The 23,250-nt window shown below is 33.1% G+C and overlaps 2 protein-coding genes across 4 annotated transcripts in view; one reads left to right on the forward strand and one right to left on the reverse strand.

Annotated features, from left to right (window-relative positions):
* Nucleotides 1-1,610, forward strand: part of LOC106078594 (uncharacterized) — a 63,969-nt gene extending 62,359 nt beyond the window's left edge. Inside the window, exon 3 of the transcript XR_008775252.1 lies at nucleotides 1,354-1,610. The gene's annotated coding sequence lies outside the window, so the exon portion shown is untranslated. The remainder of the gene's footprint in view (nucleotides 1-1,353) is intronic.
* LOC106078595 (uncharacterized) lies at nucleotides 81-22,499 on the reverse strand. 3 transcript variants are annotated; one of them, XM_056013608.1, is made up of 26 exons: nucleotides 22,457-22,499; nucleotides 21,549-21,627; nucleotides 19,960-20,135; nucleotides 19,724-19,799; nucleotides 19,309-19,442; nucleotides 17,497-17,674; nucleotides 16,689-16,772; nucleotides 15,232-15,432; nucleotides 14,211-14,416; nucleotides 12,719-12,869; nucleotides 12,364-12,441; nucleotides 12,024-12,215; nucleotides 11,597-11,800; nucleotides 11,278-11,436; nucleotides 10,449-10,672; nucleotides 7,154-7,277; nucleotides 6,716-7,053; nucleotides 6,173-6,351; nucleotides 4,929-5,095; nucleotides 4,049-4,245; nucleotides 3,595-3,717; nucleotides 3,104-3,305; nucleotides 2,074-2,231; nucleotides 1,149-1,239; nucleotides 777-862; nucleotides 81-228 (listed from the first exon to the last, which is right to left on the reverse strand). In XM_056013608.1, exons 2-26 carry the CDS (start codon nucleotides 21,607-21,609, stop codon nucleotides 202-204), a joined length of 3,816 nt encoding a protein of 1,271 aa, XP_055869583.1. In that variant the 5' UTR covers nucleotides 21,610-21,627; nucleotides 22,457-22,499; the 3' UTR covers nucleotides 81-201. The 3 variants fall into 3 exon arrangements, with proteins under 3 accessions (XP_055869583.1, XP_013094955.2, XP_055869584.1); XM_013239501.2 differs by lacking the exon at nucleotides 22,457-22,499 and having other exon boundaries at nucleotides 21,549-21,779; XM_056013609.1 differs by lacking the exons at nucleotides 21,549-21,627; nucleotides 22,457-22,499 and adding an exon at nucleotides 21,449-21,454.
* Between the last annotated feature and the right edge of the window lie 751 nt (nucleotides 22,500-23,250).

Genomic DNA, 23,250 nt, shown 5'->3' on the forward strand with positions numbered 1-23,250 from the left:
CTTGACCTTGGCTTTTTATTTCAACTGATGGCTTGTTTGGTATTTTATTTAAATCCTTCAATTCAATACAACACAAGACATTGTTATAGACATTGATTTTAATTAGTCAGTCATTAGGTTGTTAAAAATGGTTAGCACTGGCATGTATATTTTGGAAATATACCAAACTAATATATATTTTTTTTATTGAGCATTTCTAACTCAAGGCAAACAATGATGTATCTCCAACTGAAAAAAAAAAACAAAAAAACAATCATATCATAAAAACTTAACATTATTTTATAGATTATAAATTGGTACACATAATTTAGCAATTATAAACAAACAAATATAATATTTATAGATTTTTAACTATCAGTCTTCCTGTTTTTTTTTAGTCCTTTGTTTAAAACATGACTGTCATACAACCCACATTTATATTTTAGGATCTAAACATTTTTATTTCCACTATGAAGTTATGAAGTGAGTTTGATAAATGTTTCATTCTTTTAAGACAGAACAGAAAAAGTTGTAAGTAGAAACTCAATATATGGCTGGCATTTCAGAAAAAACACAAGATTATACTTTTAAAGAAAAAGAGAGCCACCCGCCCTCAAAAACAAATCAATGAGACTGATAAATAAATATTGTAGGAAAGTCTGCTTCTCCTGAATCAGTTGACTTTTACATCACTAGATAGAACAGGGAGGGGGGGGGAGGACAAGTTTTTAGTAGTTGATAGTATCAAATCATTTCTGAAAGAGTACAGCTTAACATATCAATAGTGTAGCACCTACCAGATCTATTTCTCCAATAAATTGATTTCCTTCTCTACCTGGACAGTGACCAATAGTCAATGGATGTGGTGAACTAAGAATAGTTCCTAAAACATATAAACAATACAAATAAGTATAGTTCCTAAAACATACAAACAATAAGAATAGTTCCTAGAACAAACAAACAATTTTCATTTCAGGATAGCATTTACAAAAAAAATTCATTTCAGAACACAATTATTCTATTGTATCAAACAACCTTCATTTCAGAATAGCCTTACTTAAAAACAAATAATTTTATTGTGGGGTATCATTACATGCAAACAATTATGATTCCAGGATATCATTACATACAATTAACATCTTAATAATCAAGTCTTCTTCACAACTAACCTGATAAAGGTTTTTTCATAACAAATCCATTGACGATTCCAGTTAGATGTTGGCCATCATATTTTAACCACACATCATTCATGCCGTCATGCTAGATTGAGAGAGAAACATTCTAAAAGAGTAAAACTATTGATCAGCATGTAGGAACAACAAAAGATGCTTGTAATTTTAAAAAAATGTTTGTAAAATGTTTTACATGTTTCAGATGTCCCTTCAAAATTAAATCTACATTCAAGCCTCAACCTCCCACAGGACAATGGGAGATAGCAGCAGACAGGGTATGAACCCAGGACCCTTCAGACCTCAATGACTGTCCAGCATTCATATCGCACAACCAGGCAGCCATTTTATATGAAATTTATAAGAAGCTTGCATTTAAGCTGAAGATCCTACACTTAAAAATCCTCCTTTAGCTCTAGAATTTAAATTTTGAAGTTACTAGGAATAAATATCTGACATCTACTGTACTTGTTGCTTGCAACTTCATTATCTGAATGAACTTTAACATGCACAATACAACATAAGATCAAGAAGGAAAACTTTAAGCTTTTTAATAAAATCTATCCATAGAGTAGTTTATTTATATATCTAGTGCTTTTTGAAAAGCTAGCAACAACTAGGTATCATCAAATAAATTATAACTTTGTGAGATGAGTTTATGATTAGTATAAGAAGCGAATATAAAAGCTAATAAATTTATTAAAAACTTCTACAAAGATATCCCAAAGCCTAAACAAACTTTCAGTATAATGCATTAAAAACTATAAACAAAGCCTGTCAAGTTTGACTTTGAAGGCAATAGTTACAACTTATACAATAAATACTGCCTCAAATAAACAATGCCACAAATCCTTCCAAAAACAAAGGACTATTATTTTTTTTAATTGAAAATAATAGTAATAAAAACTAAATTTGTGTAACTCACAATTGGCAATGTAACATTTACACCATTGGTGTATTTAGATGTCTTAACTGTCAACATGATGTCATTATCTGATGTTAACAACTGAATGGATGAAGCACAATTAGACAGTACATCCATGACTTCCAATGTCTTTGCAGCTCTTCTAGTTCTAATGTTACCTAGAAAATTATTACAAATATAAGTAGGTTACATAGACTAAGAAATATTACCAAACAGATTACTAGCAATAAAGATTTAAAAAAAAATGTGAATATAAATACACAAATGACTTCTTCTGTTTTACTATTTGTAAGAAAAGATTTCTATTATAATCCTTTTTTTTATGTTACCAGTGAACAATTCTTCAGAATAACCAATTATCTAATCAAAAATGTGGTTTTTCTTTTTGCTAAGACTTAATTAAATTTAAATGGGAAACTATCTGTCAACATGTCATGCCACAAATAGCTGGAGGGAAATGCCATAACACTTGCTTTTTTTTCTTCATGATCCATCAATTTTCACAATATTTGCATTTTTAATATCAATACTATATCCCCCTCCCCCCAAAAATAAAATAAAAGGAAATGTGTGTATGTTCTTTTTATTGCATCTTAATTTTCACAATAGTTTTCCTATTATGCGATTGATTTGTACATGTTACAATAAGCAAAGCACATTTTTGGGGATCGCCCATGAAATATTAATGGCCAGTAATTAGTATTTATCCTGTTATTTTTAGATATTCTATATTTTTGGATGAATTAAAACAAAGAAAGATTCTGTTGATTAGTTTAAAAATTTTGGAGTTATACTCTAATAGTAGTTGAGAGTTACACTCTAATTAATAGTAGTTGAGAGTTACACTCTAATAGTAGTTGAGATGTTTGAGAAATAAAAAAAAAAAAGAACCTATTTGGTGTCAGTGGTCTGTCTACACAATCATTCAATTAAAACTAGTCAGTAATTTTTTTCAATTTAGCTTCCTAATGAATTGTCAGCAAATTAAAGATATTCTTAACCAATGTTTAATTAGTAGTGAATTATTTACCTTGAAAGCGTGTTGGGTCTAAGTTTTGTTGAGCCAATAAAGTCAGTATATCAGAGCTCAATGGTCCACTACCATGTTGAACACTGCCATTAGGCAGAGTAATCTCCCATTGTTGCTTCAGATTGGAACCTTGACTGAGGAAAGAATTCTGTGTGTCACCTAGTGATTGGTGTCCACTTGTTTGCACCAGCTGGTCAGGTAACTTTGTAAAGATATTTTAGTTACAATTCTATTATCATAATACTAGAGAACATATAAATTACATATAGCAGGTTATTAAAAAAATATTTCAATTTAAAATGAAGGAGCATAGCTGCACAGATTATTAAGAAATTTAAACTCAGAGCTGCCTGCAGTGAGGATGATTTTATTGCTATTAATGATTTTCTTTCATAATGATCCTCTTTTATTTCAGATATCTTTAAAAAGGACCTCAGTTTAGAGAATGTGTTAACATATTATTGTCATTATCAAGTAATAATTGAACTCACCATACTATTGGACTCAGTGTAGTGTTTCATGATAATATCAAGTATATGTTGTGGAATGGAACCTGTGCCAGATTGGACATCACCATTAGGGAGTTCCACTTTCCAGCCATTTATTGATGACATCTACATAATAAATGAATATTTGGTAAGATTAGAATTTAGAATGAACAAATAGCTCTTACAGTTTCCAAGGCATGAGATAAGGTCTATAAAGTGTAGAGAATAAAATCTGTGATTCCAGATGGTTTTGAATCTTTCCTACAGTAAACATTCCAAAGCAAAAAGAGTTCAGCAACATTTTCATTCATATGTTTTTCAGAAGCGATCTGCCCTGCTTATGCAAAGTTATAAAAAATATATCTATATATATATATAATAATTTGAATTTCATACAGAAAAACAAAATTAGATTTATGAGTTTTTATACTGTTGAAAAAAAAAGTTTTTAAAGTACCTGCGGAAGCATTATCTCCCCTTTAATAAATTGAGCAATGCCTTGTGGCACAGATCCTTGACCTTGAATTAGTTTGACTCCATCTGGTCTAGAAAGATGCCATATTGGAGAGTGTCCATCTCTACTGGTAGACTGGAATAGAGTAACTAGTGGATTTCCAGCATAAAGTTGTACCTTGTCAGCAGGAATTGTTTCCCCTAGTCAATACAAAGTTTTTTTTTGTTTTTTAAAGACTTAATTGACAGTAAGCTACTTATTTAAAATAAGAATAAATTAGAGTTTAACTACAGAGTAGAGACTATAGATTAACTATAGAGAATAAAGAATGAACTATATGTATATTATTAGAAAATAAACTAAATATTAATGATAAATAATAAGCTCTACATTCACTTTGACACCAATGTCTTTGATACAATGGAAAATAGGAACTACTAGAACGAGAATAGGTTACTTTATAACAATAAAAAAAAATACTTTGTTTTGAAATGAGGTTCAAAGTTATCATTGAGTGTGTTAATGTTAGAGACTGTAGTCTAAATAGAAGCTGATCAAGTAGAAAGTAAACCTAAATAGAAGCTGATCAAGTAGAAAGTAAACCTAAATAGAAGCTGATCAAGTAGAAAGTAAAACTAAATAGAAGCTGATCAAGTAGAAAGAAAACCTCTATTAACAGGAGAGTAATGAGATGTTTACACAGAGAGATGTTCAGTGAGTTTTGTTTTAATTTTGAATTCAAAGTTAGTGTTAAGAAACATTTTTCTTTTCTTCATTTTTTTTTTTTTTTAAATTGATCAATTAAAAACTTTTTGTTGGTTAGAAAAGCCCTTAAAAAAAGGGATGTTTTATACATTATAATGTTATGTTAATCTAATGAGACCTTTTCCTGAGTCCAGCACATCTCCACTGGCAGAGAGAATTGACCATACAGCGGATGTTTGCTTAGGAGACAGCAAAGAGGATAATTTAAAAGTATCAATCAAATTGCTTGGAAAACTGCCAGTTCCATGTTGAAGCTCAGATCCATCTGGTTTAGAAATGTTCCACCTGAATGAAGCAAGGCAGACTATTAAGTAGTTCATTAGATAGGGCAGTCAAATAAAAAGTCAAAACACAATGGGAGCAAAGAGTGCAAATAATAGGTTATTGACACAATAATAGCTCTGCCCCTGCATTAGTAGTTTTGGTGGTAATAGTAAATATTATGCTGTTCAGCGCTGATAAGATTCTTATTGTGGTCCACCTTTAGCGTTATATGATATATCCACACCTCAAAGCTGTACTATTGCAAATTATTATTAATAAAATAAAAAATATTTAGTTTTTAATTTTTTTTTTATGACTGATGCCTATTACCACATGAGAGATAGAAACTGTTGATTTCCGCTTCAGTGACAAGAGAAACAAGCCAGCAAGGTGCTCGGTGGGGTAGTCAAATGGTTGTTCCTGTGATTGGAAGATATACCTGGTGAAAAAATTGACCATGACCCTGTGGTAGTGGCAATGGAAAATCGTCAACAATAAGTCTTGTAGGCAAAATCTGGCAACCAAGAGATTGCTAACTATGTTTGTGCGTCCTCATTTCATCTATAAATAAATAGCCATCTTTTATTGATAAATCCAGCTTGAGTTGCCTCCCTTTTGGTTAATACATTGTTGCTCTATGTTTTTAGATTAGTTTTGTGTCCTTATTAAGACCATGCAGTAATTGGACAAACAAAAAGATTGTCACATACACAACAGATTGTCACATACACAACAGATTGTCACATACACAGACACAACAGGCTGTTACATACACTACAGAATGTCACATGCACAGACACAACAGATTGTCACATGTACAGACACAACAGATTATCACAGACAACAGATTGTCACATACACAACAGATTGTCACATGCACAGACACAACAGATTGTCACAGACACAAAAGATTTGTAACATACACAACAGATTGTCACATAGATAACATATTGGTATTTGCTTTTCTCTGCTGGGGGGAAAACTTTTTTCCTTTATCTTTATCTGTTGTTCCTAGCTATTCTTTCTTATGCAAAACTTCTTAACTTATTCAAAATAAAGATTACTTTATTTCAATTAGCAAAACTAATAATAACTCACTGTAGAATTACACCCCCTTGATCATTGAATCGTATTAGTCTACCATCAATGAACCCTTCATATCGACTGATGACTTCAGGGGGAATTACTCCCTCGCCTTGTTGTAGAACAAAGCCATCAGGATTAAGAAAAGCCCATCTGTGTAGAACTGGTGGCATCAGTACAAATCCAAACTTCTCCTGGCAATAGAAACAGTTAAAACATTGAAGGTTTTTCCAAAAAGTGTTTTCATCCTTTGCTATACAAGAATATTTCTTTTATCATTAAAAACCTTTTTTTGAAATCTGAAAAAGCAAAAGCATTTCAAAATATATAGATAAAATAAATAAATAAATACATTTTTCAAAGGCATTTTGCTAGTGATGTAAATTCTTATTCAAAATAATAGTGAAATCATGAATATATTAAATAGTATTTTATTCACTATCACAGTTTAATCTGAAAGCTCTTCTTTACAGTTTCAGCCTTAGGTTTTTTTCTCACGAGAAAAACAGCCTAGCGTGTCAACACTCTAAATATTTCCAGCTGTTGTTCTAAACTTACTTGAATAGCCGCTGGTACACTGCCCAAACCAGTTTCTTCAATCATACCTGTGCTGCCATCTACATTAACTGACACAACAGTCCATCTGGAAAGTATTGAATTTTTCAACCCTTTATGAGCTTCTTGAATCAAAAGTTTTCCTTTTCCATTAGAGATGTATAAAACCCCATTCTCCATGACAGAAGAGTTCATGTTTCCTAGTTTTCCCAGCTGAACAATATTGCCAGATAATTGCATGTTACTCCATGTGTCATTTGTTGTAAATACATAACTTGGATCTCGTACTATTGACCCATTTTTGATGAATGTCATCTTTTCCAAGGCTTTGCTTTCTGAGCCTACAAAAGAAAATGACATTTTGATAACAATTAATTTAGTTTTACTTTTAAAAAATACTTACCAACAAAATGTATGAAAAATCTCTAAAGTAAAACATACCAGAAATGTGAATCTTGTCTGAAATATTCCTCAAAAGTTCACTGTTCAAAATCTCTGTAGAATTGTGTGTGTTGTTTTCTTTATTTAACCAGCCTTGGAATCCCCAATTATTGGATGTAAAAGTCTAAAGAAAAAAATATCTTTTCATCTAAAAAATATTTTTAATTATTGTAGTATATGAAATATTCTTTAACAAGCTGAAGGCAAGATATTTATTTCAAAGATCATAAAATCAGGAGTAATATTATGTTCAAAACCAGTCAACATCATCCTCAGTTCTCATAAAAGAGTTGCAAACCTTCTTTCTACTAATAGTATAATTTTAGAAAAGAAAAAAAAATTAGTTAAAAAGAGTATAAAATAATTTAGTATATATGTATACATATAGCCTGATATGAACAAAATTATATGTCATCTAACATTTTAATCATTTTTTTTTAAATTTCTTAGCTTTGATTATAAAATATCTAGAATTAATTGTTCACTCTTTGAAGAAACAGTTTTGCATCCAAGCATTACAAACAGTTTATTACATAATATCATGTACTAGATTTCATTATTTCTCCTCTAGACCTATAGAACCTACTGCCCTGCCTGACTCATTTATTGTTATTGTCCCCATCAATACCATCTAATAACTTGATGGTCTAATTTGTTGTTCTATTGAAGGATTAACTCTAAAACTCATCCAAACAGTTTCTTGTCAGTGTGTCGGATGGCTGTCTCAACTAGTCCATCATACAAAAGAACTTGTTTCAGCTATGTCTAAATACTGATTTATGCATAAATTATTTACTCATTGTAAGTGATTATTACAGATCAAATGACTGGAAAAATGTTTAAAATGCTTATATATTATGTGCAACAATGCTTTTTAAGGAACCTGTATGTTGCAAGACTTTGACTTATATGCCCCCGCCTCATTTGGCCCATTAGGCATCAAGCTATCTCTATAGAAATCAGTCTCCAGCCGAAGCAGGACATTTTGGCGCAGGCCTTTTGGTGCGGCCGTTTTGGTGCAGCCGTTTTGGTGCAGCCGTTTTGGCGCACGGTAGGTTTTGGCACGAAAAGTTTTGGTCACATTATTTTCGTTAATAGTATTATTATTTTAAAAAGAATGATAATATCTATGTTTCGTATGAGTGTTTTTGTTAAGATGTATTTATCATTTACAGAACAATAGATACTTTTGTCCGTTATTTTTGGTATTTAAGTTTGTTATTTAATTACTCTTTGATCACTAACATTACACAAGACCAGGCAGCAATCCATACTTCACAGTTAGCGTGCATGAAATAATCAAAGTTATTAAAACTTTTTTTCGTGTGTGTCGGGGGGCCGGGGATATTGCAGTAGTACATATAGGACAAGCAGTACATATAGGACAGGCAGTACATATAGGACAAGCAGTACATATAGGACAGGCAGTACATATAGGACAAGCAGTACATATAGGACAGGCAGTACATATAGGACAAGCACTATAAAACCTCTTTCTGCATCTGCCATACTAGCGTAGATCTGTGAGAATATAGAAAGGGAGATTCTGAATGTTCCATTCACGAAAAGCTTTTTTTTTTGACTGCTCCAACTGCCATGAATGAAATGACGAAAGTTTTGCCAGTCTGTCAGCGTGCTGGACAAATGATTAGTGAATGTTATAAAGACGTAGTGGTGAAGAGATTGGAGGAGAGGGGTAGACCTTGGACCGCTCTCGAAATAAAAGATTAAGGATTATAAATTTGCACCTAGGGATGTCAAGAGGAGTGCTAGAAACAGATTATCGTCTTACCTTTGAGAGAGGGAAGGGTGGAGGAAAGTGAAATTTGCCCAGAAGAGAGGGGTGGGATAGGTGTCACAGTCCAAAGGAGATGATCGCCAGACGCATGACGCCAACGACCAGTGCTCGGTGCTGGTCTTGTCTTCACTTGTTTGACTTGACCTGCGTCAAGGGGAGATGTGTCACCCAAATTATCCCTACCCCATTTCTCAAAATACCGGTACGGTATATCTTTTAAAAGTATCTTAGCTTGTTCGGATATAAAAAATGATGTCAATTCTTTTTTTTTAAATGTCTATTGGACAGAAATAGAAGAATGCCATCCAGTGCGCTTAGCTGAAATCATATATAATTAAAGGGGAGGTGGAGCATGTCATTACTATTCAGGAATTCGACTTATCATATATTCGTGAAATAAGCAAAACCTTTATAAAAAACAATAACAACAACACAACAACAAAAACAATTCGCTGGATGGTGTTAGAATTTATACTATAATACCATACTATACTAGTATGAAATAAACATTGTTATAAAAGCTACGCTGTTACTAAATTATCTTCAAATTATACCTCACTCCAAGACGTCCTCTGCGCCAAAACGGCTGCACCAAAACGTCACGTCTCCAGCAAGTTTACACTCTCTTCCCAACTCATGCCCTCGGCACATGTCAGCACATGTCTCTGTCTCCATTTTTTTTTCAGCCTCCATGTCATTGCTCCCCTTGGAAAGTATGAATCTTTCTGAGAACATGTCCACAAATGTTATGCAAGACTAAGTCACAACCTTGCTGAGTAGGCGAGTGCCCATTCAGCATCAAATTTCTTTGTTTGTGACGTGATTTCTGTTTTTCTTAAACTCCATCATTGCTGATGAGCCACATTCTCTTGATCTTTGCAATACATTCATCTCTCACATTTCTTGCTGTTGGTAGGATGATTAGATTAAAGAGGTGACCTTTTGTCTCAACACTAAAAGGTAGTCTTGTCCGAATAAGCCATTACCTTTGGAAAATAGCCCCCACCTTTCCTATACTGCATCAAGGATGCTATATATTTTTACAATTGTTGTTCCAATACATTTAAAAACAAAAAAAATAAATTTGATTAAATTTTCAACACATGTACCGGAAGCTCAAAATTGGAACCAGTGAAATCTACCCATGTGGAGTATCACCAGAGAATACCGACCACGTCCTCCAAAACTGCTCTCTTTACCAAGAGGCCAGTATAAGACATTGGTCCCAAATCACCCCAATAGAAAGAAAACTATATGGAGAGCTCCCTGATTTGAAAACCACTGCGCAGTTCATCTCATGTATTGGTCTAGTCATCTGAACACTCCAACATAACAATGAGAACGAAGAAGAAGAAGATTAAATTTTGTTTTGCAAATAAAGCAAGTTCAAATATTCTAGAAAACTAAAACAATAACAAATAAATTAAATATTAAAAGGTCTCAAGAAAAAACACATATATCAAGAATAAGAAGCAAGTAAATAAGAAGCCCACATACTTGTCCAGGTTGTACATTCCTAATGACTCTATATTTTAGCCTAATAAGAAGTTTATCTCCAAACTCTTTATTAGCTGTATTTGGCAATGATATGAGGCTGTTATTAGTAAATACAGCTGAACCAACAGTGGACAAGCCAACTCCTTTGACTTCAATATGTTGATGATTCTTTGAACTGTCATCAAAAGTACCATTAAATGTTAACTTGACAGCTGGTAAACATCCTGAAAATGGATGTTAAATAAATTTTATTTTACAATCTGTAAGTCTGCTGATCAGTAGGTCTGTAAGTAAAAACAGTAAAAGAGGCAGATTTTTAAGAAGTCATTTGGACAGAGAAAGTAAAGAAGCTAACAAACACATCTATCTCCCTATCAATTGACATCCGGCAGACAATGGTTTATGTTTGTGCTGGATGTGGCCAAGTATTTAGGTTGCAGCTAGAGCATTCCTCATTAATCTAAAGACTCAAAGACAAGCCTTATTATTATCATTAAAAGTATTAAGCAACTAAGGAAAGTCAGAAACATATTATCCTAACAAGCTTAAGACAAATATCTACAATAAATGGATTACAAAGTTAACTTATCAACAACTTTGGACATTCAAAATTGGGCAGCAATTTCTTGATAGATCTAATACCCAATATAAGTTTTCTTTGTATTAATCTGACTACCATCCCATTCTTGCAAGCCTAAATTATTTTGAAGTCTCATCCTACTAAACAATTCAGTGGAGCATGTTGATGGTAATTTCTTTAAATTAACTCATTGCAATAAAACTATACTCAAGGTCATGTCTCTAGTATCAAACTGAAAACAACATTTACCAATTTGTGGTACAACCAGACTGACATCATAAGTGCAGGCACAATGTTTATGGCTGTACATCTGGCCAGGTTTACAATTCCTTCTGATATTTCCTTGGCCTGGTAGGATCTCTAAATAGCTATAGTAACTTTGATGGTCAGGACGAAACTGGCAAGCACCTGGCAAGGAAATTCACTATATAAATGGTACATTTCAAATATGTATTTGAAAACTTAATGTTTAGAGATCAAATTAAAATATTATTATAACTGATAACGTTTATATATACTTCATAGAAATATTCAACATAGACAAAAAAGTCAGTCCAATTTTAATTACCTTGGTTGTATATAGTTACATCTAAAGGACAAGGATCCTGACAAGAGGGATCAGGGATACATCCAGGCCCATCCCTGTACCTGTAACCAGCTTCACAGCATAAAGGACTGGACCGTCCAGTCACGCAGCTCAAATAACTTCTACAATTTGCAGTATCAGATGTTGTAGGGTACCTTTTCAGGTTAGGTGAATTCTTGCACTTATCTAGATAACAATGGGAGGGGAGAATATTTCTTGTTAGAAAATAATTTTATCAGCAAGTGAGATAATTATTTACACAGTAAATTTTGTTCCATAACAAAAGTTTTTTGTAGACCTATTTCTATATCTATTAGTTTATTTCAAATTTTATTTAATAAAACATATTTCAATCTTTCGTTCGACATGTTGTGGTATGATAGCATACTTTAAGTATATCTAAACTGACCAGCTGGGCAATGCACATATCTGGCATCAAGACAGGAGACAGCCTCATGACTCCAAAACATTCCAAATGGGCATGACTTGATGCTTGGTGTGTATGAAGCACCATTTGGCAAACACAAAACATATTTTTCACAGTCATCTGGTAAAGGGTTGAAGCCGACTCCACCCTCAACCAAACACTGTTGACACAATGCTAAAAAAGGCAAAAAAGAAATATTTAAAATGAATATGTTAGATATAGCCCTTAAAAGACTCTTTATCTTTGCATTTTTCTAGAAATAATTAAGTCTTTAAGGAAAAAAATTAATATAAATCTCAGTCATCAATAATAATTAACAAACCTGGAATTGTAGGTTGAGTAGTAACTCTTGTTGTTGTAGTGGACAAACTTGTAGACAGAGTTGTGTTTTCTTGAATTACTGCAAACAAATAATAAAATTCAGTAAAATAAAGATGGGAAAGAAAAAAGCAAAGAACAACATTTTAAAAGGACTAAGTTATTAGAGCTAAGAACAACATTTTAAAAGGACTAAGTTATTAGAGCTATGAACAACATTTTAAAAGGACTAAGTTAAAACTAAGGGAAGAAGTAACTTTTAGAGCTAATAACCAAGTTTCATTTTATCTTCCTTAAACATTGTATAGAATTGTTGTTTTTTTCTTTTATTTGTTGTGACATTTGAAACAGCAACTGACCTATACAAATGTTGTCTCTCAACACTTTCACCATGCCAATGAGATATTTATAATCTGGAGCATCAAACATTGACTGTGCTGATGTGGCCATGTCTAACATTTCCTCTTGAACAACTTGATTGCCAACACCCACAACAAATATCACAATGCCCTTTAATAGAGGTGAAAAAAAAATTTTATCAAACATAAAATATGAATTAAGGATGTCAATGTAAATTAATGAGATAGATCAGCACATGGTAAACCACATTGACATTAATTAAGATTTATCATCATCAATAAAATCATCTACTATGTAGGTAATGTCTTGACATTAAATCCAATGTTAATCGTAATCTATAAATACACACACTAATCATCCCTTACTGCTCATGTAACTTCCCCCTATTGACTTTCTTGTGAAGAAATTAAGAGTACAAAACTTCTACAGTATATAGTAAGACAGCTTTGGTTAGCCATGTAAATATGTGACTAATTAAATAATATTGTAAAGGAGAACAATTAATTATTTATATATTTTAAATTTTAATTTATACAATTTTAAATGACAGGGAATTCTGTTTTCAAAAATTGTTTCCATTTCCTACAAATGTAAAAAAAAAAATCCCATCAAAATAATTCTTTTTCTCTTTTAAATAATACTATATTTCAACATAAGTATAATGCCATTTCTATATATAAACATGAATATTACTGTAAAAACTTTGTTTACCTAGTGGTAAGTTTGATGAAAACAAGTGATGAGCTGTTGTTTATGAAAGTTAAGATAGTTGTCTATCTCAATTGGTAGAATGACTATGGGCTATAGCATTGACCTCTCAATGAGATGAGGTATATATATAGCTCATTCATCGTGGTTTGATGATGACCACTTTTGTCATCCAGGGGGATGAGGGCTTTGCACTGGGATTTTGTGCCTCCTCATGTGGCTGGTGAGACCTATGTGAGCCTGGAATGTTTGGCTGCAAACTGGGCAGGTTATTCCAGCTGAGCTAGTGTCATTGGTCTTGCTTTGCTTCTCTGGGGCTTTTCTTCTTTTCTTTTGCCAGCACTGTTCTCTTTTCCTCAGCAACCTGTGCACCAGTTTTCACAGCACGATGCCATGATGCGGTAAGATGTGGATGTAGAGCACTACTGTAGAGAGACATTACTGTCTACATACAAATCAGGTTAAGATGACATTTGATTTGGTGTTAGAGGAACCCGCTTTCTTTTGTTTGGCACACTTATCTTCCAGAGCTGAAGCTAATGCTAACTTTGTCAGCATTTCTCTCCACATAGTGTAGTCTAGGGCTATGTCTTCTCAGTAGTCAATATCAATGTCCACTGCATTGATTATATCCAGTTTTTCTTATTCAACTTCCATCCGGCAAATATGACCAAGCCAGTGTAGGCATCATACAGTTATACAAACAGTTATAAAAACAATAATTTTCAAATGTTAAGTAAATAATTTTCTTTAATTAAAAAGCTAAAAAATTAGACACTATACCTTTTGTTTAGCAAGATGAGCCTGACGTTTTGTTTCTGAAGGATTTGAGCTCTTTCCATCAGTGATTACAATCAAAATATGAGGGACATCAGGACGTCCTTGTGAAGCTAGCATACTATTTACAGTCTCTATACCCAATGCTGTGTTAGTTTTAGCAATAGGTGGTTGAACCAGTGCTGATGCTGATGCTTTTAATTCAGCTTTATCTAGGTGAAAAACAACTGTCAATGTTAATTTTAACAAAAAAAGTAAAATTAGAAATATTCCTTCAACTTATGTTTTCTAAAGTCTTTTTATAAACACATTTAAAAAAAGCAGACAAATTGATATGGTATAGTACACATGAAACATACATTAAAATCACATTGAATTCAGTCTCAGGGAAATGCTTCAAAGGGAAATTACAAACTACAAATAAACTTCAATCAAATGATATTAAGAAGTGGACAAAACCAACAATGCATTACAATTTCTAAGAGAAAAGAGAAGCTCACACCGTTTTAATTCCTGATAATATCGCACTGAACAATAATAGTTATTTTTTACAATTTCATTTTAAATCTTTTTTTTTTCTTGTCTCTTCTTTTCATAGTCTAGTAGATTCTGATAAAGAATGTTTTGTTGATGGCCAATGTCCTTTCCATTTTCATTTAAAATTACATTGCAAAAAGAGAGGTCACTTATTAACTTACTCAATTCAATATTCTTATTAACTAGCATTTCAGCTAAGCAACAATCTTTTGTGATTCTTTAAAAACCATGAAATCATTTTTATTTAAACATTATAATTACATTAAAATTACAATTTTTATATATCTTTAAAAGAATAAACATTTCTCATCATGTGTATGAAAGATGGATTGCTTGATGAAAGTAGATATTTAATTATCCATATGAAAGATGTTTAAATATACTTTTATGCAATAAAGTCTGCAAACAGATTTGAAAGTAAAAAATAAATGTATGCAAATCCAAAGAGTACTACCTCATAAATTTATTTTTTTAGAACTGAATTACTTACTTTTGAATGGTGATAAGGGTACAATATCACCAATGTCAGTTCCAAACACAACTAAACCAACATGTACTGACTCCATACCAATGTCTATACTGTTGATTAGATAAGAAATAAATTGTTTCCCTTTTATCCAGTCTGCTGGGGAAACACTGTAGGAGCCATCAATTAGAAAAACAATGTCTGCAGGTTTGGAGCATGGAAATGCTGGAAATAAAAAAAGTTATTTTTATTGGCTGTAAAAATCAACATTATTTTTTTAGAATAATAATAATAATATTGTTACGTATTTCTGAATCTTCTGGCTAGATGTATTAGTTGGCACACAAATAAAAACACAGCAAAGAACTTGACGACTAAACTTTCAGTTTCATATAACTTTAATGACTATTAACTCTAACAATTTACTGTAACATGTAGCGTAGAAGACTGTACAATATCTGTCAGTTTACAGTTAGCTATACTTCGTTGCAATTCATCTCTTCACTTCGTTGCAATTCATCTCTTCTCAACTTGCATCGAGCCGTATTCCACAGAACAGACCAACGACACACTTCCCAGTGTCGCTCCAGGTCTCCCAAAGCAGAACCAAGACGTACTCAAGTCTATCGAATCAGAGCCGTACACGTCTTACATCGACTGTATCGACTGTAACGGCTCAAGTCCACTGTAGTTCGCTGTATAGACTTTTAACGACAGTAGTCCACTCCAGTTAACTCTACCCTAGTTAACTTGCATCGAGTCGTACATATCTCTCTTCTACTGTCTCGCACAGTAGACAACAGTACCGACGACTCACTCACGACTCAATACGACTGACTTTCACATTAACTCTCTGGCTTATATAGAGTCCCTAATCGCTTGTCCAAAGTTGCACAAACACGGCTAATATCCTCTGGAATAACACGTGAGGAAACGTCACATCCTGTCTTTGCTTATACACGTAGATTCCAGAAAACATCGGCTGCAGTGTCATCTTGCCGGGGTCACAAGTTGTGACCTCTATCTGTCACTGGACATTGCTAGTACCTTTTGGAATAACATGTAAGGACACGTCACATCCTGTCTCTGTTTATACATGTACATTCCAGGGAACACCTGCTGCTGTGTTATCTCGTCGGGGTCACACGTTAACCTCTTCCTGTCACTGGTCATTTGTAACACTATAAAATAATATTTAGAATAATGCATACAACTTAAAATGTTCATTAAAATTTGATAAAGCATGAAACTGAAAAAACAAAAACAAAACAGTATTGTAAATTGCATAAGTAAAAAGTCTTTTTCAATACATGTTTATCAATTATTTCTTATATTAATAACAATTTAGCTTTTATTGGTCTTTTTTTTTTCTTAGTTGTTGACTTGAGATATAAGTTCATTCTTATAAAGTTATCAAAAGCTGAAAAGTAGTTGACATTTTGTAAGCATTACTTAGATTCTAGGAAAACAGACAAACTTACGTGAGACATAAGGACTAGTGGTGGGTTCCATTGTAGTTGTTGTTGTAGGACTGGTTTCAATAGTAGATGTGGTCGTAGGTATGACTGCAATACAAGTATAGCATACTTTAAAGATAATGATTGTTTAAAATAGGATGTCCAAATTATCTCTACTTTAGAACCAGCGCATGAAGACAATTTAAGATATGGTGACTAAGTTCTTTTAGCAACAATTCACAACAACAAAACTTAGAACTGTAAAGGGTATGTGAAATAAAAAAAATAAGTTCTGTATCAATGAGAAGTCACAGAATAGGAATAAGTGTCAACTAGAAAAAAAAAGTAAAAGAAAAGAATGGAAGTAAGTCTGTAGCCTTAAACTACCTCATAGTCATAGAAAATTAAAACGTGTTAGAGTATTAGAAGTTCAAAGCACAAACTTATATGTTTCTGGCACTTTAAAAAAAAAATCTAAAACCATCTATATTTTTAGAATGTCAACATGAACATTTGCAGCCTGACACTTTGGTGCTTTTTCTATTAAAATAACTGCTGTCCTGAGCAAAAAGAAAAGTTAAACTCTGTAGACAATCTTGCAATTACCATGAGAGAATATTTAAATTCACATAAAATAATATCTTTAATTTAAATTAGAATATATATTTTAGTTTGTGATAATACATATTTTAGTTTGTGATAAGTTCAAAGTGGGTAAGGCCAGTAAGGGACAACATTAATAGATAGAACATAAGATTTGAGCCTACAGTTTAGAAAATGAGCTGACACAAAATTAATCAAATAATTTACTAAGCTCTTTTAATTTACTAACTTTCACAAATAAGATCTTCCAGCTGTTTCACTACGTTATGGAGACCTGAGAAGTTTTGAACTTGAAAAAGACGATTCTCTGAACCTGCTATAGCTTCTAGTTCTTCAAGAAATGTTTCATTGCCAACTCCTAATGCAATCATGTCAATGTTAAACTCATTCCTCGCACGTTGGGCTTGCTGAAAGAATGAAATGTCAATAGATCTAACAACCTAAAAAACTATCAACATAATAAACAGACGTTTCTTGTCATCTAATAATAGTACTAAGAGTTGCCTTCGCTGTGGACATCATCGGAATAGAAGATTATCAAGCCTACATCCTAAACTAAACCTACATGATGACTGAGGATATGCTGCACAATTGTGAGGGCATTAGAAATTATTTAACACAATGTAGGGCATCGCTCTACTGTCTATTTAAGGCAGGAAAAGTCATTGACCGTCTTAGACTACCACTGACGGATCGCAAAGTGTAAGATTTTTTTTCTTCAAAAAATCAGATGTAACTATTGGGGCAACCTTAGAAATTAAAATTATAGACCTCCTTTTTTGCGCAGGAAACAAGACAAATTGAAATCGATATCTCTATAATAAAATGTGAATACGGAGATAAGCAAAAAGAATTCTTAGTCTCTAATGGAAATATCCATGAACATATCCATAGACATAGATCTAGATCTATATGTATGTCTATTGGTCTACCTTTTGGGGAAAAAAAATAAAAACTAATTCTAGGAGAATTTTGTTTTTACCATCAAAAAGAGTAAGAAAAAAATGAATTGTCTGTAAATTATTCTAATCTAGATATCTATATTTGTAAAATATAATTCAACATGACTGGGGTGCGAAAACTGTTTGGGAAGGTGTGTGGAAGAGGCAAAAAAAAAATATATTGAACTTCAGCAGACATGTTTAAAGAGAATTACACAGGGTGCCTGGAGGCGATATGAATGTTTGGAATAGATGGACTTTTTTTTTTTTGAATGGAATATCGACGATGTGATATGTAAGTCAAAGTAGGCGGGGGGGGGGGGGGGGGGGGAGTTAAACAAGATTTTAAAACGCATTTATCAAAATGTTTGTGTGTGTGTTTTTGGAGGTCTACATTTCGCTCTCTGATATTGGAAGTTTACAAACGATGGATCTCTGATGCCACCTTCTAGATAGACTTGCAAAGTCACATGACTGTTAGCATGAATATCGGCATTTGTATAAGATGGAGTTTAGGCTTTGCCCCTTCTTCTGTCAGTGCTAATAGTTACTTAGGTTCAATATCTGACCCACACGTGAAGGTCAGGAGTTGGCTGTTTGTCAGCTAAATTATACCCAAATATGGGAAAGGTTTCGGGAGACAAGTCTGAGGAAAAATCAGGCGAGGCGCCGGTGACTCTTGGGCAGCTTGCAGATCCCAGTGTTAGACTTTGGAGTAGCCTGCGTCGCCGCTGATTAGGCAAGTGCCGTTCCTTTATACACCAACTGAGTTTCAACTATATCTAATGGCCAGGCATGGCATTGACACCATTTTTAAGACGTGAAGTGCTTATAATTACTACATTTTCTGTCAGGAGGAGCTCATTAGCCTTGGAGACTGCTAACCCTAAACTGTATCAGCTGTCTGCCCTTCTTGGATGGAGATGGGGGATCTGTTGTTTGAGTGACAATATTCTGACTAGAACCAATGCCCATGCTCTCATCTCATCCTTCCAGATGAGTCTTTGTCGTTTTACAAGTGAAGGCGGCCAGCAATATGAAGACGACAATCAGACAATACCTTATGTAGTTCTACATCCTTGATAAATGTTACAACTTACACTGATAGTCTGTTGGACATCAGAGGATCTCCCATCAGTGATGATGACACCAATTTGTTTAGCATCAAAAACATACCTGCCTTGATCAGAAGACATTTTAATCAATGTCTCAATGGCTTTGGCAGTGTTTGTGCCTGTGAAGATTGAAGGCGGAAATTTATGTCGTAAGACACTGTCAATGTTTAACACTATAGCGTGAAAGATTTATATTAAAAATCTACTTCTAGACCAAGGGGTCTACTAATGAGTCAATACAACTTAAAAATATTAAAGTTCTGTTCATAATCAAGATTATATAATGAGATATTTTGACTTTTTTTATCTTTCAGATGTACTTCAGATCCTACAAAAAGAAAGTATTTTGAAGCACAATTCAACTAAACAATGTTTTGTTTATTTTATTTTCAAATCTTACCAAGTTCCATATGAGCAGCTTCTTCAAGCATACGTTTTAATTCTGCTTTAGTCTTGAATGGTTGTAAATCTATAACCTATAGACATAGATTAAATTTGTTTATAACCTAACGTATGAGTAGTTCTAATAAATATTTCAAATGGCTTAATTTATATAGCAGGTGACGCTTGGATTTAACACTGGAAATCCTTAGAATGTCCAGCATCGTTGATTTATGAAATCATTGGTCCACTTACTAATCCGATATCCGTGCTATAAACAATGACCCCAACGTGTATAGCGTGTCTGTCCACATGGAGACTGTCTATTAAAACAGACACGAACTTTTTCTCTTGCTCCCACTCCTCAGCCTTGATACTGTCTGAAGAGTCCATTATGAAAACAACATCAGCTGGGACATCACAGCGCTTGTCTAGAGTGGGACATAGAGCAAGCAAAGTAATGTTATGCTAGTTTCAAATAATACCAAGTGTTGTTACGATAGTTTAAAATAAAACAAAGCAATGTTGTGCTAGTTTCAAATAAAACAAAACAATGTTAGGATAGTTTAAAATAAAACAAAGCAATGTTATGCTAGTTTCAAATAAAACAAAGCAAAATTAGGATAGTTTAAAATAAAACAAAGCAATGTTATGCTAGTTTCAAATAAAACAAAGTAATGTTATGCTAGTTTCAAATAAAACAAAGTAATGTTATGCCAATTTCAAATAAAACAAAGCAATGTTATGCTAGTTAAAAAACAAAACAAAGCAATGTTATGATAGTTTCAAATAAAATAAAGTAATGTTTATAGGAAATTCGAAACATTCGCTTTTTTAACATAAAATTTAATCTACAGCATATATTTTACCCGGAACATCTGAATTCTTTTTACAAAGAAATGCCAAGATGGTAAGAGAAGAAGTGAAGTTTAATAGTCCAGTAAAGTTCAATAGTCCAGTGAAGTTCAATAGTCCAGTGATGTTCAATAGTCCAGTGATGTTCAATAATCCAGTGATGTTCAATATTCCGGTAATTAATTAATTTTTGGGTGTGGTGGCTGAGAGGTAAAGAGCTTGGCTTCCGAACAAAGGGTTCTAGGGTTCGAATCTCGCTGAAGACTGGGATTAGGAATTTCGGGATTTTAAGCCCAGCTTTAAAGGCTACGTGGCATTAATTGGCGAAAGGTAAAGTTGGTTGATTGATGAGCTGGCCACATGACATTCTCGTTAACAATCGGCCATATGAAAAGATCTATCTGCCCTATAGATTGTAACTTCTGAAAGGGGTGCTTTATTTTTTTTAAGTTACAATTTTGCACTCAGTGCAATAAGAAGCTTAGATTGGAAAATAAATGCCAGATTAAACGATCTCAAACAATAATGGATTTTTTTTTCCTCGGAATAAATAGTCACTTAAACTGTAGGCTATTTGTCTTTTTGAAAGAATATTTTTAACATATACTTTTTTAATTTATGCCATATTTAACCGAAGTAAAAAAAAATAAGCAAAGTAATATAATAATGAAGTTTTAAAATAAAACTAGTTGGTGAATGCAGCAAACAGCCATTCCATAAGTTGTTGTCTTCTTGTTTCTCGCATAAGTTCATTGTATGGGCTTTTCTTTTTAATGTCCTAATGAGCTAATTAAAGAAAACATTAAGTACATCTATATATTGATCCAGATGTTTGTTTGAAAATGAAGGAGGAGTTGAAATGAATGTCAAACACACACATACAACTTACCAATGGTGACGGTTGCTTTAAATGTCATCGCTAAATCACACATAACTTACCAATGGTGACGGTTGCTTTAAATGTCATCGCTAAATCACACATAACTTACCAATGGTGACGGCTGCTTTAAATGCCATCGTTAAAACAAAAGTAAGTAACACTGTCTTCATTGTTTCCAGAGTGTGTTCCTACAACATCAAATTGTAACACTATCTGAGTGTTCAAGCACTGTCTATACTGAACTTCAATATTTGACAGTACACGTGAACAACAGGTACAGAAACTGCAAGCGCCAAAGCTTAACGTTGAACGAGTTTTGTTAGCCAATGGAGAAAGCATTTCGATAGACTATTTCACTTTCAACTAGCTTGACGGCCCTTAACAGGTCTGGCAACATGGGCAAGACATAAACTTAGAAACAAGTAGGACAGTAAACCTTTCGACTTGACATCATCCAGTCATGCATCAAACGTTATTCATTGTGCTCATCAGCAGTAGGCATGTGAACAAACATTACATGATAAATGCATTGAAAGAAAATATTTGTGTAGAAAAATTAGTGAACATTAATTTACGTAAACATTTGACTAAATTAATTATTATTAAGAACATGTGGGTTTCAACGAAACTATATCTTAGATCAGGAATTTGTTAATACATGGGATATTGATCATATCGTTACTCTGTTTTGTTATTTTTTGGATACAAGCCAGTTATTTGTTGGGGGGGGGGGAGGAAATGGGGCCCCGGGGGGGGGGGGGGGAGAATGACGAAAGGGAAGAGAATTGCCAACTTATTCATTCTAGGCCTAATCTATTGAATAACCAACTTAGGCTATTCATTCTAGACCTAATCTTTTGAATAACCAACTTATTCATTTTAGACCTAATCTATTGAATAACCGATTCATTCTATGCCTAATCCTAATCTACTGAATAACCAACTGATTCATTCTAGGCCTAAATCTATTGAATAACCAACGTATTCATTCTAGGCCTAATCTATTGAATAGCCAACCTATTTATTCTAGGCCTAATCTATTGAATAACCAACGTATTCATTCTAGGCCTAATCTATTGAATAACCAACGTATTCATTCTAGGCCTAATCTATTGAATAACCAACCTATTTATTCTAGGCCTAATCTATTGAATAACCAATGTATTCATTCTAGGCCTAATCTATTGAATAACCAACGTATTCATTCTAGGCCTAATCTATTGAATAACCAACGTATTCATTCTAGGCCTAATCTATTGAATTTCTGTTGTTGTTTCTTTCAAAATGTTTTTCGCTAATCATTTTTAGATTTCCTTTCAATAACAACTATTGTACAACCATTATCATTCTAGCATTAAACGAATTGTGGTTATAAACTTGTACAAATGCTGTAAATGAGCATTTGCCTTTTTAAAAAAAATCTTGTTTAATTTTGTTTCGTTCTCATAACCCCAAACTTGTTTTCAAGAACTCGAAGCTCTCTTTCATTGTGTATTTTTACAGTGACTGTTTTTTTGTCCTAATCAACTCTTAAGGATAGATCGTAATCACCCTATAATGTCTCAATCAACATCTCTAAAAGATTCTATAATGTCTCAATCAACATCTCTAAAAGGTTCTATAATGTCTCAATCAACATCTCTAAAAGGTTCTATAATGTCTCAATCAACATCTCTAAAAGATTCTATAATGTCTCAATCAACATCTCTAAAAGGTTCTATTAATGTCTCAATCAACATCTCCAAAAGATTCTACTTTATTCACTAGATGTGTGCCTACTGATATGTCAAAATACTGGAAGCTCAATATCT

Source organism: Biomphalaria glabrata, chromosome 16, assembly GCF_947242115.1.
Source record: "Biomphalaria glabrata chromosome 16, xgBioGlab47.1, whole genome shotgun sequence".
Lineage (NCBI taxonomy): Eukaryota > Metazoa > Mollusca > Gastropoda > Planorbidae > Biomphalaria > Biomphalaria glabrata.